The sequence below is a fragment of the Sarcophilus harrisii genome, chromosome 6, assembly GCF_902635505.1.
Source record: "Sarcophilus harrisii chromosome 6, mSarHar1.11, whole genome shotgun sequence".
In the NCBI taxonomy this organism is placed as follows: domain Eukaryota; kingdom Metazoa; phylum Chordata; class Mammalia; order Dasyuromorphia; family Dasyuridae; genus Sarcophilus; species Sarcophilus harrisii.
This window is the reverse complement of record NC_045431.1, coordinates 163,063,412-163,079,976: the sequence shown is the minus strand read 5'-3', so window position 1 is coordinate 163,079,976 and position 16,565 is coordinate 163,063,412. Positions and strand designations below refer to the sequence as shown.

The following is a 16,565-nucleotide window of genomic DNA, read 5'->3' as shown; positions in this document are numbered from 1 at the left end:
GTGTGTGTGTGTGTGTGTGTGTGTGTACCTACGTACGTACATAAAAAGCTACAAACTATTAGCTCTGTGTCTTTAGAACCTCTTACAGCCTCAATTTCCTCATCCATAAAATAGGGATAGTAACAGCATTTACCTCCTAGGGCTTGTGATAAGGATTAAATGAGATAATATTTGTAAAGCACTTTGCAGACCTTGAAAAATGCTATGTAAATGCTAGCTTATTTTTTAAAATTTAAAATATTTTCCTAATTACATGTAAAAACAATTCTAACATACTTTTCTTTTAAATTCTGAGTTCCAAATTCTTCCTCTCTCCTCCCTTGTCTTTGAAAAGGCAACCCAGTTGATATTGTGTATGAATAGTTGTGCAAAATATGTTTCCATATTTAGTTTATTTAATTACTCATTATTTAGTGTATAATAGAAATACACATGGTAAGACACATTGAGTTGAATTTTACCTATTTGAAGGGAAACTAGTGTGTACAAGTAATTTATTTTTAGAGGCATCTCATCTCGTCCAAAATAGATAATAGAATAAAATAGAAAGAGCCAACTCAAAGCTTGTTAGGTCATGCAAATCATTTATACCTTCTTAGCCTCAGCTTCCTCATTCCTAAACTAGTACTTGTGGTACTTGGCTCATAGCATTTTTATGAGAGCCAAATGAAATGAGGCATATAGAATGCTTTGAAAATGAAAAGTGTTTTTAATAAATACAAAAATAATTATGGGGAAGCTAGAGGGTGGAGTGGAGAGAGTGCTGGACCTGGAGTGGAGAAGTTGGAATCTGGCCTCAGATACTTACTTATCTGTATGACCCTGCTCAAGACACAGAGTTGTGCCTCAGTTTCCTCATCTGGAAAATAAGCTGGAGGAGGAAATGGTAAGCTGCTTCCAAATGAGGTTACAAAGAGTTAGACGTGCCTGAACAATAACAAAAATAATGGATGTAGAATGCTTTGTAACTCTGAAGCAATCCGGAGGTCAGCTTCCCCCTTCTTTCATTATTGCTAAATAGGGCACTAATCCCCTAAAAGTGCCCACTCTTTAGTCATTGGGTTTTGGCCAGTGTTCTTTCAGACTGTCACCCATGTTGTAATTAAACCAGAACTTTCCAAAAAGTGTCTTTGCAGACGTGCTCCTTTAAAAAGGCTTTGGAAGTTATCTCACTGTGTCTTATCCCACTGTGAACTGAGTGACACTCTCAAGTAGGGGCACAGCCCCTATGTCACTGGTATTTTTGAGAGGAAAATTGTTCCTCTGCCAGTTAGGCTGGAGGCTCCCTAAAAAAGTGAGTGAGTGGGATGGTCTCCAGTTCCTTCCTTTAGAAAAGTTGGTCAAACAATTCCAAAAGACTTAGGATAGAAAATGCCATCTGCCTCCAGAGGGAAAACTATGGAGACTGTGAATCGAAGCAAACTGTTTTCACCTTTTTACTTTTGTTTGCTTTTTCTTGTGGGTTTTTTTTTTGTTTGTTTGTTTTGTTTTGTTTTTTTCATTTTGTTTGCTCTCCTGGGGAAGGGGGAGGTAAGGAAAGGAGGAAGAAAAATTTGGAACTCAAAGTCTGACAAAAATGGATGTTGAAAACTACCTTTACATGTAACTGAAAAAAACAAAATACTTTTGAGAAAAAAAAGAAAAGTTGGTCTCAGATCATGAGCTGAGAGGACCCTGGGATGTTACCTTGTCTAGTCCTTTGCATTTACAGATGAGGAAACTGAGGCCTACAGAATTTGGTAATTTGCCCAAAGTCACTTAGCCAGTGAAAAAGCCAGAACTGAAATTTGTGTCTTGGTATCAGAACTAAGAAGAGTGACAGCCCCGCTTGGGCAGAGTTAGGTGGCAGCCCAAGAGAATAGGAACCCCAGTCAGTTAGTAGGGGCTTCATTATCTTCTATACAAATCACCCCCAAAAGCCCAACCCTTCCAGTTTTCATGGAGTTCTTTTATGAGATTCATGTAATTATAAATGCCATAGACATGATTTAGACAGGATGAATTGGAGGTGGTTTTAGAGGGAAACCACTAAGATTAAGGAGGTCTGGGAAAGGCCTCTTGAGAAGGTAGGATGTGATCTGGGGCTTAAAGGAGGCAAAAACGAGGAGGGAGAGAATCCAGACATGAGAGCCTGCCCATGGAAGTGGCCAGACTGTGGAAAACCAGGGATTTTATGTGGGGAAGCCTGGAAAGGAAGGGCTTTAAAAGGCAAACAATTTTATAGCGGATCCAGAGGTAATAGGGAGCAATATCCTGAGTAAGATTTTGACACGGTCCCTTGAAGAAGATGGACTGGAGTGGGCTGAGTCAGCTTGAGACGCTGAGACTGATGAACAGGCTGTTGGAATAATGATGAAACGAAGGTGGTAGCAGGGTCAGGAAGAACTCCAATGGATACAGGAGATGTTGTGAAGGTAGAATTAACAAGATCTGGCAGCTGATTGGATACAGTGTGAGGGAGGGTAGAGGCTGACAGCTAGCTTGTATGCCTGCTTATCTAGGAGGATGCTAATAGGGAAGTTAGGAAGAGAAAATGTCAGTTGAATTTTGGACATTCCTTGAAAAGGTGATTATGAGACTTCCAGTTTGGAATGTTTAAAAGACAGTTGGAAATAAGAAACTAGAGTTAGAGCTGGATTTTGAGAATCATCAGCATAGAAATGAGAACTGAATCCACAGGAGCTGATGAGCTTTCCAAGTAAAATAGTATAGGAAGGAGGAGGAGAAGGACCAGGGCAGAATCCTAGGGGACAGACAGTTTGGTAAGTGATCTAGCCTATAAATATTGGTTGGATAGAATTGAATGGGTATCCCTTTACCGTCAGAAAGAGCAAGAGGCTAGCTAGTGTGACCCTCTGTTTTTCTGTTCCCATCCTCAGAAATGCTGCAGCATTTTCTATCCCTGATTATATTATACATCATTGGCATCATTTTGAGCAATTCAGCTGCTGCAGGTGTTAATGCTATTTATGGTACCTTTATTTTCTTTGCTTATTATCACTTTGTTTCATCCTATGAATTGTGTTCTGTTGGTAGCTATGATATTTGCAGGGAAATTGGTTTGTGGAAATCCAGTTCTGGTTTGTTGGATACACTCATTTCTTAAGCATTTAAAATTCTGCATTTACCTAATTGTAGGGTTTGTGCTTTCCATCTTTTCTGTAAGTGCAGCACCGGGGACTTGGCAAAAGCTTTGCTAAATTCGATGTGCAGTATTTTATAATGTTAAAAAAAAAAAAAAAAGCCCAAAGGGGAAAAAAAATAGTATTTGTCACCTCTTGCCATCAGACAGTGATTCTAAAATGTGAAAGGAGCCTCGATTAAGTACACACACTTTACAGAGTTCCTTTGTACTACTGGCAGTGGGGTTCTGAAGTAGGTAGAATGCTGGGCTTTGAGTCATAAAGACCTGAGCCTCAGATACTTAATAACACTAGTTTTGTGACCCTGGGCAAGTCACTTAATCCTGTTTGCTTCAGTTTCCTTATGACTTGTGAGAATCAAGTGAGATGATAATTATAAAGAGCTTACCACTATGCCTGGCACATAGCAAGTGCTTTTATTTCATTGTTGTTCATTTTTATGTATTATTATGGCTCTTTTTTGAGCACTCCAGTAGTCTAAAAGTTCCCTCTCATCTCAAGTCTAAATTTGCCTCCTTGACACTACAATCATTTGTTTAATTTACCCAAGACCAAGGGGAACAAATATAACCCCGTTTCCATGGAACTTTCTTTTAAATGGGTGTCAAGGGACATCCATAGGCCTTTCAAGACTTTTCTTGACAAGCCTAAATATATATAGCATGAATACCCTTCATGATCCTGATTGTTTATCTAGCAAGAATATTCTGTAACTAACAGATTTCATGTTACAGTATTGATTCCTGTTAAGTGCTTTTTCACTTGAGTGCTTAATGGTATTCTCCATTTTGTACTTGTGAAATTGAATCTCTTTTTGTTCTCCAATACATTTAGCTCTATTGAAGTTCTCATTAGATGCAGTCTAGGACTCTGGTATGTCATGATCTTTTGGGATCTTGATCTTCATCTAGTTGGTTAGCTATCTCTCCCAGCTTTGTGTCATCTGAAAATTTTTTATGTATGCTTTCAGTATCTTTTGTCATTATATTAGAAATTTTAAATGGCCTAGGGGTAAGTCTGGATCTTTTGGGACACTGTCCTGGAGACCTTATTTCAAGTCAACATTGACCCATTATTGACCATTCTTTCATCCAGTTCACAATCCACCTAATTATCAGCTCTCTCCACTTCCCAGGAGTGTCATGGAAATGGTTAAATGTTATTACTAAAATCTTGGTAAACTATATAGCAGTCCCCTAATTTTCCAGTTATGTTACTCTGTCAGAAAAAAAAGAAATTAGATATTTCTTATATTCCTGACTTTTTAGACTACCAAAACATGTATTTCTTTCTTAGGAAATATGTTTAATGTGGGCCCAGCTACCATGTAATTGATAGATAATTGTCTGGTTAGCCTTGGCATTCAGTTTAATTCAGCCACCCTGTTAAGTCTATTTAGCTCCATCATGGAAATGGCCATTTCTATTGTACTGTTATCTTCTTAAACTGCTGTTGCAGCTGCATTTGTACTGTAGGGAGAATTGACCTAGCAGAAGGACAGCTGGCTACAAGGTTAGGAAGTGAGGGTTCAAAGTCATTTCATATCTCAGTGTACTAGGCAACTTTCCAAAACTAGGTTGCAAAACACTGCAGATCTGCACTGAAAAAGAATCTCCTCATATGTACTTCCCTACAAGGAAAAAAAAGATTTTTATCCCTTGTCCCATATTTGAATGACCTTTAGCTTTTGTTTATCCCAATCCAAGTAGCTTTACCAGCTCTTAGACTGCTTTCTTCCATCCATTATCTGTGATTAGTGTTTAAGAATTTTTAAAAAAAATTAATAAAAACTTAAATAAAACAAATAAAACGGAGGCCATTAGAGAAGCTGGTCTTTTTGCCAGGAAAAGCTGGGTTCAAGTCTTGCCTATGACACCTGCTGGTTGTGTGATCCTTGACTACTCACTCAATTCACAGTCCTCCAGACAGAGAGAAGGGGCAGTCTTCAGCTCTAAAGTGAATTTTTACTCTTTGGACGTTCCTGGGCCAATAAATCATAGGTCTGTTTCACCACTCTCCTCCCTTCCTCTCTTCCCCCAAAGTAAACAAATTAGACAGATAATTTGGTCTGTTAAAATCATCTCATGTTTCAATCAAATAATTTTAGATTATGCTACATGCTGCCTTCAAGGAGAATTTGCCATAGGAAATTTTTTCTAGTAAATATGAGGTGTTTTTTTTTTTTTTTTTAAATCACTTAAGGTTTCAGGGGGTGCATGCTAAGCATTCCTCACTGAATATGTTAGGAAAATATTAAATGGTGATTTCACTCTGTGCGTAGAACAAGTACTGTCCTTTATGCATGAGGCTATCGGGACTCAATCTGCCAATCAGAAGGCATTCTGCTAGGCTCTGCATTAGAAAAACCAGGCTCCAATCACCAGCATCCTACTAGCTGTGAGGGAAACAAAAATACATAAAATGCAAAATAACTAGGACAGGGGAGGTACTACCAAGTGTGGGAATTAGCAAAATTCTCACATGGAAGGTGAGTTTGACCTAAACTGCAAAAAACCAGGGATTCTAGGCATAGGTAAGGAAGGGGAGGATGGCTTGAATTAGAGGCATGGGGGTACAACCTGCGTCCTCTCATTGAGATAGTGTGGAGATAGGAAATGAGCTGCAGTGGGTGACAAAGCCTCCAGAGTACAAAGGGCAGTCATTTGGGATGTATGGGAAAAGGGTAGATTAGAGCCAGACTGAAGGGCTCTAAATGCCAGACAGAGGACTATGTATTTGATACAGTTGGAAACCTCTAGTGTATATATAAAGGGAGCAATTGTGGAACATACTGTGTTTGAGGTCCTTAAAGGATGCCCTTTCCAAGCATCTCGGGGTGCATTTGGAGTACAGGGGACTAGAGATGGACATAGAATATGGCCGTCCTTCAGATGGAGATGATGAGGTCTGTGGCTGCAGCCAAAGTCTCCTAGAGGGAGCACAGAAAGAGAAGAGGATCCAATAAAGGGGGTACCCACACAGGGAGGGACTGGGAAGTTAATCCAGGATGGGAGATTGGAAAGACATGGTTAGAGAATCTAGATGGAGAGGAGTCATGATAATACTGAGAGGAGGGAGTAGAGAGGGAGATGAAGAATGGTCCAAAAAAAAAAAAAAAGAAAGATTAATTATTGGAAACTTCGTAGAGAGCTGTTTCATTTGGTGAGACCAGGACTAGATTGCCAAGGATTGAGAAGAAATGAAATGGGCTACAAGAGTAGGAGGCATTTCTAAGGAGTTGGATTGTGAAAAGGGATGGAAAATAATGCTGGCCATTAGACTAACTAACATTTATGTAGATCTTTACATTTGCAAAGCCCTTTTTACAAATATCTCATCTTAATCTATCAACAACCCTGGGAAGTGGGTGCTGTTGTTATCCCCATTTTACAGATGACTCTCATGTTTTACATCTTGCAAGATAGTGGATGATAGCTTGAGGGGACAGGACAGATGGATAGGAGGGTCAAGGAAGTTCAGGCTCTCCCCCTGCATCCAGAACTATCTTCACTTTTCTGGCCTGTGTCTGGATGGCTGGACCTAGATGACTCTGGAGGAGGGCGTGTGGCTGGTGGCTGCTCAACCCTCCCTCTCTGAAGTCAGCCCCTCCTGATGGGCTTGGTCTTAGTGGAGGGAAACCACCAGAGCAATTTCCCCACAAGATGAGGACACTTGGACTTGTGTGCAGGCAGCTGAAAATGAACCAGAAGAACAGAGGAGCTCAGCCCTTGTAGAGCCTTGGGCTCTTGCAGAAGAAGCACCTCTTCTGCCCCCAAGAGTGACATAAAGATGAAGAGAAAGGGGACACCCAAGAGGAAAAGGGACAGGGGCAGCCCAGCATGATTGGTACCATAATTACTGCCAGAAGCATGCTTGTTAATTATTGCCCATGTGGTAAAGTACTTTTTTTTTTTTTTTTTTTTTTTTTTTTTTTTTTTTTTTTTTTTTAATATAGCTTGTTATTGACAAAATATATGCATGGGCAATTTTTCAACATTGACCCTTGCAAACACTTCTGTTGCAACTTTTCCCCTCCTTCCACCCCCTCCCCTAGATGGCAGGTAGTCCCATACATGTTAAATATGTTAAAGTATATGTTAAATACAATACATACATATACACACACATATTTACACAGTTATCTTGTTGCACAAGAAAAATCAAATTTAAAAAGGAGGTAAAAATAATCTGGGAAGAAAAACAAAAATGCAAGTGAACAACAGAAAGCAAATTCTATGTTGTGATCCACACTTATTTCCCAGTGTTCTTTCGCTGGGTGTAGCTAGTTCTGTTCATCACTGATCAGTTGGAACTGATTTGGATCCTCTCATTGTTGAAGATAGCCATGTCCATCAGAATTGATCCTCATATAGTATTGTTGCCATGTACAATGATCTCCTGGTCCTCCTCATTTCATTCAGCATCAGTTCATATAAGTTTCTCCAGGCTTTTCTGAAATCATCCTGCTGGTCATTTCTTACAGAACAATAATATTCCATAATATTCTTATATCACAATTTACTTAGCCATTCTCCAGTTGATGGGTATCACTTCAACTTCCAGTTTCTTGCTATTACGAAAAAGGCTGCCACAAACATTTTTGGGCATACAGGTCCCTGGGAAAGTACTTTTTAAAAACTGCAGATAAGTAAATGGCATGATTATTGCCCTAGTACATAGGAGGAAACTAATGCACACTGAAGTAAAGACCAGAAATTAAATTCTATTTTTCTGATTTGTAATGTTGTGATCTGCCTAGTAAATCAGTGGTTAGAGGAGTGTGGCAATTCCAAATCATTAGTAGTCATATGATAGAACTTCCATCCTTGCCTGTCCTCCCAGTCTGAGCTGTGCCCCTAAATAGATTTTCCGAAGTGCGATATTCTACACCATAGGATGTGCTATCCTGACCTTTTACTCCAGTTTTAATCTGAATTTGGAATTTATTTTAATTTTCATATTCTCTAGAACAGGGCTTGTTAAATTTTTTCCACTTATGACCCCTTTTTGCCCCAGAAACTTTTACATGACTCCATGTAAAAAATAGATAAACAAATGATCATAATAATTACATCACCCTCAAATTCAGTTGTATGACCTGATGTGGTATCTCAACCTGCAGTTTAAGAAGCTTTGTTATAAGGACATAGTCTCTTGATAGAGGCCTGCCAGGTATTATCTTGCTTCCAGGTTAGTTAAGGATTGGGAGAGGAATTATACTTGTAATTTCGTTAATCTAGGAAAATCCTGCCACTGAGACAGATTAGAATCTTCTCTGATTTCCTGCCTTCAAGCCCTGTGCTTGTTTAGTGACTTGGGTAGGGTCTCCTTGCCAGTCTGTGACAGGCAGGCACTTCAATCTAGGTCTGCTTTCAGTAAGCAGATCATGACCTGATTAAAATCACTCCAGATTTCCTGTTTATACAATTCCCCTAAAAGAGAGGGAGGCTTGGGGTGGAGCCAAATCACTTGCTGAATTCAAGTGTTTTTTCTTACTTAAACTGGTGCTTGAGTCAGTCTCAGCTTCATTTGTTAATATGTGTGTGTGTGTGTGTGTGTGTATACACATATACATATACTATATGCACAAAAACTTATTAACTTCATGTCCACATACGTCCCTTCCCCAACCCCTTTAACAAAAGAGTTTTAAAAGAAAGAAAAGGAAAGAAAAAAAGCTTTTCAGCAAAATAAACCCTGAGTAATAAGACAAGCTGTACTCCATTCCTGGCTCAAGATCCCCAGCTTGGCCAATGTTGAAGGCAGGTTTGCTTCCTTAAAAAAACAAAAACAAAACAAAACAAAAAAAACCCTTTATTTTCTACTTCTTATTCTAAAAGCTTCCTCTTTACTCTGGGAAAATAGTATTAAAAAAAAATTCATGACATTCAAGATAAGAGTAAATTATCTTTGATAATTAACCTCATTTATGCCATGTTGGCTAGTTTCTTTAACATTCTGGAGGTGGTCAAGAATTAATATTCAGGGATGTGTAGCTTGTTTTTATTTTAATAATCATTTTGCACTCTTAACAGACTTTGTAATCCCTATGCGTTTTATTTTATGCATATGTATATATGTCAGGCATCCCCAAAGTCTTACTGAGATTTTAATCTTAGCAAATTTAAAACTATATTAAAACATAGGGGACATCTAGTAATTTAAATATATATTTTATGCAGTTATGCCTTATTCTGAAAAATGGTCTGTAGGATTCTCCAGATGGGTTCAGAATACAAAAGAAATGAAGAACTTATGGTTCAGGGGCAGCAAGATAATTACCAAGCTCTTAGCATACCCCTGGTACACAGTAAGTGCTATGTTAATGTTAGCTATTATATTATTTTGCATTTTGAGGCAATTCAATAGCTTTCCTGTCTTTGGACTTAGTCCATTGTGGCCCTGAATACTTGTTTGCCAAATTAAGAAAAAATGAAGTGTTCTTTCTAGCTTTACTTAAACTGAAAAGATTGTTCTTTGGTTGAAAGAAAATTGTAAATTAGGGAAGGGAAGAAAATCGGTATTCCTATAGAGCCTACTGTGTGACAGGTAACTCTGCTAAAATCTTTTACAAATATCTCATTTAATTATTCATTAATATGGGTTGTTGTAAAGTAAGCTTATTAATGATAAAGCCTGTATATTGCCTCCAAAACACTGGTTTTTTATTATTTCTGTTTGGGTGGGTTAAGAAGATGGGGAGATATATGGATTTTTATAGGGGAATGGTCTGGGGTTTCCCGTTTTCCAGTGTTGGACCCAGGCACCAAAACTACTTGGCTATATTTTTTTTTCCCTCTGGGATTAATTAAGAGAGATGATGCCTGAAGGTCAAGGTTATTCTATCCTATGCTTCTAAATTAACAGGACATTATTAAACCAAATAAACATAGTTGTGTTTTGATTTTTCTTAATAGGAGAAATGTGCAACCTTTCTTTTGTTAATCCTTGAATCAAAAACATTTCTCTTAGATGCAGAATATACAACTCTACCAATGTTAATTTCTAGATTTATGTGACTTGTTAAATTAAACTTTCAGTCCTTTAGAAGACAGTTGGTGATGGGAGACCTAGAATGAAGTTTGAGTCCTGAGAACCTTCCAGTTTCAGTTTCCAGTTTCAGGCTTTGACTTTTTTTTTCTTTCTTTAAAGCAGTTTTCTTTGGATCCCAGCTTGCATGACATTTTATCTTTCTTTTCCTTTCTTTTTGCCGTTTGCAAAGACTCTTGGGAGGATTTGACAGAGTTGGTGGAGCAAATACGTGGCGATACAGAAGGTGCGTGCCACAGCCAACATCTTTCCAGCTGTTGTTTTCATTTTCTAGTGGAGGGCGTCCTTTGCCTTAGGTGTTGCTTCCAGTGGCAGTGGAGCTGTTGATACACACAGCCACAGCCGGCCTGATTGGGTCATAGGGTTCTTATCTAACCTGTCTGCTCTTGTCTGTTCCTTACTTTCCAAGAGAGGCCTTAAAGCTTTGGGAAGTACTGCTTTTTGGATATATGTCCCAAGTCCCATCTTAAAGGGTGCTGCTTTCAGAGCCTGAGATCAAATCCTCCTAATTTTTCCCTAGCCCTTTTCTTCTCAAACCATAATCATCAGCTTTGTGACTTTGGGCAAGTCACTGTAAAATGAGGTTAGACTAACACCCTTCTAGTACCCTAATTTGCAAATTTTTTCATTGTCCATGTAAAAGTCATATTTTTTATCAAGCAATTCAAGCAGATAAATATATGCAAGGCCCATAAATGGTGAGATAAGTAGTAATAATACCAAGAAAGAATGAAAGCAGGAAGGTTCTGCCCTTAAGAAATTTAAATCTTGGCATTTGGATGCCACATCAAGAGGAACTCAAAACGCCTCACAGATCTTACAAATTAATTTCTGTTGAGACACTAAGAAACAGAGAAACAAAATGCCCGGAGTTCAGCTCTACCCTTCCCGTAGTTCCTGGAGAAGCTGAAATCACTCGCCTTTTTTCTGAAGGTGGCCCAGCACAAATCCTCTGCTCCAATCAAGCTGGTCTTTTCACACGTGCAGTGCTCATGCCCATCATGTTTCTTGTTTGTACTGTTTGCCCCATCTGGCATGCCTTCCCATTGCCCTTCCCCCATCTATACCCTGTCCATCTTTTGAGGTCTAGCCTAAGTTCCATGTGCTCCATTAAATCATCTTTCCCTATTTTAGGCCATGGGGATCTCTTCTCTTTGGAAGCCTTTAGATGGAACAGTTAGCTGGCTTATTGGATGCAGCACTGGACTTGGAGTCAGTAAGATCTGAGTTCAAATTCTGATTCAGAAACTCACTATCATTGTCAGTCATTCTTTACCTCAGTTTCCTTATCTATGTAATGGTGATCATCTGCCTCAAAGGGTTGTTATGACAGCCAAATGAAATATGTAAGACACTGTATCCATTTGGTATAGTGAATAGGTAGCAGGGCTAGAGTCAGGAAGCCTGCCCTTCCTAAGGGCAAATATAACCTCAAGCACTTACTAGATATGTGATCTTGGGCAAGTCTTTTAACCCTCTTTACTTCAGTTTCCTCGTTTGTAAAAGGAGCTGGAGAAGGAAATGGCAAACCACTTTTAATATTTTTACCAAGAAAACCCTGATGGGGTCATGAAGAGTCAGACATGACTGAAGCACCTGAAAATAATAGCAAATCATTTTTTTTATTGCTACCTCACTGAAATTTTTTTAGATTTACCATCTAGTTTCACGTGGGACAGTGTTGTCTCATTTTCTAGACTGTCAGCTCTTTTAAGACAGCTACCATGTTGGTGCTTCTCCGTGTCCCCCATAATATTGGGTCCTCTAGACCTGGGTATTTGTGTGCTCACTACTAGGAAGATTAGATCTAGAGAGCCAAGTACTCTTGGTTGAACTTCCTAGTAACTGTGTATCTCAATTGACCACAGGGCCTCTGATTATACCTCTTCATTCATGCCAGAAACTTTTCTCTCTTTATGTCTTTTCTCTTGAGAGCTGTTCTTTATGAAATAGTCATTTCTGTTTCCTTTTTTTTTTTTTTTTTTTTTTTTTTAATATATTTAATAGCCTTTTATTTACAGGTTATATGTATGGGTAACTTTACAGCGTTAACAATTGCCAAACCTCTTGTTCCAATTTTTCACCTCTTACCCCCCCACCCCCTCCCCCAGATGGCAGGATGACCAGTAGATGTTAAATATATTAAAATATAAATTAGATACACAATAAGTATACATGACCAAACCGTTATTTTGCTGTACAAAAAGAATCAGACTCTGAAATATTGTACAATTAGCTTGTGAAGGAAATCAAAAATGCAGGTGGGCATAAATATAGGGATTGAGAATTCGATGTAATGGTTTTTCATTTACTGTGTTTCCTAAAGGCAAAATATTTTTTTCGTTGGTTTATCTCTTGTTTTAATTTAGTAAACAAGGTGAATAATTGCTCTGATGAGAAAAGTAGTTTTTAAAATGGGTTTTCTAAAAGCCAAAAGAATATATTGGCCATTGTTGAATATTGTTTGCTTACTTTTCATGTAGTGCAAAGGTCTTTGTATATGTAAGTCACTAAAATAGGTATGGTATGTGATACAATGAGAAAATACTGGATTTGGAAGGTCTGAGTCCTCAGATCCTTTAGTTGTATGAGCTTGATGAGTAGTTTAGGTGCTTTGGGTCTCAGTTTCTTTATCCCTTAAAAAAAAAGGGAAGGTGCACTAGATAACTTCGTAGATTTTTAGACTTAGAAGGGACATCAGTGAATGGCAATCTAGTCCAACTCCTACACAAAAGGGGTCCTGAGAATACCATAACCAACAAATGGTCATCCAGCCTATGTTTGAAAATCTACAAGGAGGGTAAACCCAACACCTCTCCTAATTAAAATTTTAATTTATTTTAATTAACTAGCATTTATTTCCCTTTCCCTTCCTGACCAACTAAAGAAAGGGAAAAAATCCTCATAACAAATATGCATAGTCAGGCAACACAAATTCTCACATTATATGTGTTGTATTGTACCTTGAACCTCATCGTATCTATTTTTAGGTCAAGTAGCATGCTTTATTGTTAGGCTTCTGGAATTTTTTTTTTTTTTTTGTATATCATTTTGTTACATTGATCATTTCAAAAATGTTTTTCTTTATAATGTATAAATTGTTCTTCTGCTTCTAATCACTTTACTCTGCATCAGTTCATATAGTTCTTCAGTTTTGTCCATCATTTCTTCTGGTACAGTAATATTCCATTACATTTATATACCATAATTTGAGTAGCTGTTTCCTCAGTAGATTGTCAACTCTTTATTTTTGAGCTTTTTGATACTGCACATATTTTTATACCCATGAAACTCATTACCTTTCAAGTTAACCTTTCCTAATAACTCTGGTCTAAATTTCTCTTTTTAAGACTTCATTATTCCTATTTCTGTCCCTTGTGGCCAAACAGAAGTCTAATTTTTTTTCCATTTGAGAATGCTTCAGATACTTAAAGGCAGCTCTCCTGTTCCCCCAAATCTTCTCTCCTCCATGCTTGACATCCCTGGTTCATTCAGCTAACACTTGTAGCCATCCTGATTGCTTCCCTCTGAATTCTTCAGCTTCTCCGTGTTATTCTTATATAGTGCCCCCAGAACTGAAGACAGGGCTCCACGTTAAGAATAAGTAGAACTCTTAATGTTTTGCATTAAGGATTGCCTTGGCATTTGTGACTGTCACATCTCACCACTCACTCAATTGAGCTTGTTGCTCACACTAAAATGCCCAAGTTGCTCCCCAGAGAACTGCCTGTCTAACCATACTTTCCTCATATTGGTCAAATTAATTTTAACACCCAATTATATGCACCCTATATATCTTATTGCCCTATTGAATTTCTTGTTGGTGGATTCTGTCCAATATTCTAAATTATTTGGTTTTCGGACTGTCAGTATGTTAGCTAGCCTCCCCACCTTTGTGTCATATCAGTATTTAATGAGCATGGTATCCTTGCCTTTTTCCAAGTCATGGATTAAAAATGTAAAGAATGCAAAGCAAAGCATTCCTGGGGTATTCCATTAGAAACCTGCCTTGTTGACTGCAACCCATTCATTAACCCATTCATTAATGGTTGAAATTGGCTATCCAAACAGTTCTAAATCTATTTTATTGTATTATTGCTTAGCCCACAACTTTCCATCTTTTTCACAAGAATAATATGAAGTATCTCCATATTTTTTGCAAAAATCTAGGCAAACCATCTCCACAAATTTACTCTCTCCTGTTGATTTAGTAATCCTGTTGGGGGAAAAAAATGAAGCATTCAAATAAAACTTTTATTTTCATGTCTGCATTTTCTCCTTTACGCTTTCTCCCCCTTCCCACCAATTGAGAAAGCAAGAAAAAAAATCCCTCTTATAAATATATATAGTTAGGCAAAATATGACATGTGACCTGTTTCGGAAGAAGCCATATGGCTTCATTGAAATTCTTTTCTTTTGTCTTTTGATAACTTTCTACCTGTAACGAATAGAGTCAAGTAAGAGAAAAATCACATATTGTCTTTCTTTATCCGGCAAGTATGTCTGATACTGCTTCACCATTCTGTCACCTCTCTCTCTATTAGATAGGAAGCATGTTTCTTCATCACTCTACTGAAGTCACAATGGGCCATTGGATTGATCTGATTCTTTGAAAGTTATTTTCCTTTGCATCCTTGTATAAATTGTTCTCATTTGTACTCAGTTCACTTTGTATCAGTTCATAAGTGTTTCTCCAAATTTCTTTGAATCCATTTTTTATTATTATTTTGTATGGCATCAGTTTGTTTAACCTTTCCCTTGCCTTTTCCCATGTTTTTCCCTGTTCTATATATAACAAAAAGTACTGCTGTGAATATTTTATACCCGTATCGTCTTTCTGTCTTCATTATTTTAGGGATATAGGCTTAGAAGTGATATATAATATGTACACTAAAGTGACTTTTGCAGTGTAGTTCCAAAGGGCTTTTGTAGAATTCTTGTTGTATTTAGAAATGGATATATCTAAATTCCATTCTAAATCCATTTCTAAACTCCAACAAGATATTAGGGTAGCTGTCATTCTAAAGTTTCTCCAACAGATTCTGTTTTCTGTTTTTGTCATTAATCTGACAGGTGTGAAGTTAAACTTCAGAATTGTTTTATTTTATTTTGTTTTGTTTTTTAGTGAGTTGATACATTTTTTTAAAAATGGTTTTTATTTTGAGAATTGCTTGTTTATGTCCTTTGATCATCTATCTTTTAGGGTAACATCAAAGCTTTAGCTATCAAAGAAACTTGCTGGAAAGATTTATTTTTTATGGTCAGTGTTTCCTTTTTAACTCAACTTTTGATTTTGCTTGTGCAAAAAAGCTTTTAAGTTTTATATATTAAAAATTGTGTTTTATCTTTTATGATCCTGTATCATTTATTTGGTCAAGAACTCTTTTCAATCTGTCTTTGTGAAAGATATATTTGATGTGACCTTTTATATCTAATTTCTTTATGATATGACTTTTTATATCTAGGTGATGTAGCCTTTTGGGGCTTATTGTGGTATATGATATGAGATGCTGAATGCTTTCCCTTTTCCCCAGAAATTTTTGTCAAAAAGTTATTTTCATCCTCCTAGTTGGTGTCCTAAGATACACTATGGTACATCAACAAAGTCCTAATCTGCTCTCTTATCATGATGTGATGACCTTTACTTCTTGTAAGGCTATATTTACGGAAAAATTGACTCCAACAGTTTCTACTGGTCTGCAAAGGCTTTATTCCTGATAAAAGAGCAAATCTATTTCCTGAGGACCATCCCAGAGAGGCACAGTGACCCAGAAACGGGAATTTAAAAATACATACATACATACATAAAAGCTTTTTGTCCTATGTGGCCTTTGGGCTACATGTCCTTTGGCTTCTACAAATATGTGGTATCATGACATGAAAGTCACACAGTTGTTAGATGCTCAGTAAAATTCAGTTTGATTTTTGATACTCTAAAACAGAGAACTCAGTCTTATGGAAGGTAGTGTGTTGCTGTAGGTACTGAATCTTATCCATTTTGACATTCTTCTTATTAATGAAGCTAGAATTTGCAGCTCAGTGAGTGGAAGGCTCACATGTACTTTTTGGAGAAGTAAAAGATTTGGCAGAGTGTGTTTTATTATAACTCCAGAAGTTCATCAAAAAATATCATTTCATGGGCTATTTGACTATTACCTATTTTTAAAAAAAAACACCTTCAATGAAAATAATTGCAGCTTACATTCTAGTATCAGTTGCTAAGTATGAAGTGATAGAAAATTCCTATGAACAATTTGAAAATAAACCTCCAGGCCAAATTGATAGACTGAGTGTTGGTAACTTCATTGTAATGGTGGGAAAGGATAAGAATGGGGAAGTATATTTTGAAAAGTGTATTGTTCATAAAAAAGG

At 37.4% G+C, this 16,565-nt stretch overlaps 1 protein-coding gene across 8 annotated transcripts in view; it reads left to right on the top strand.

Moving 5' to 3' along the window:
* Positions 1-16,565, top strand: part of RUFY3 (RUN and FYVE domain containing 3) — a 127,749-nt gene that overhangs the window by 31,369 nt on the left and 79,815 nt on the right. For 3 of the 8 annotated variants that reach the window (XM_031943923.1, XM_031943922.1, XM_031943927.1), the window contains exon 3: positions 10,366-10,419. The exons of the other annotated variants lie outside the window; for them this stretch is intronic. In XM_031943923.1, coding sequence (XP_031799783.1) covers positions 10,366-10,419 — 54 coding nt within the window. The remainder of the gene's footprint in view (positions 1-10,365; positions 10,420-16,565) is intronic. 8 annotated transcript variants of the gene reach the window in all.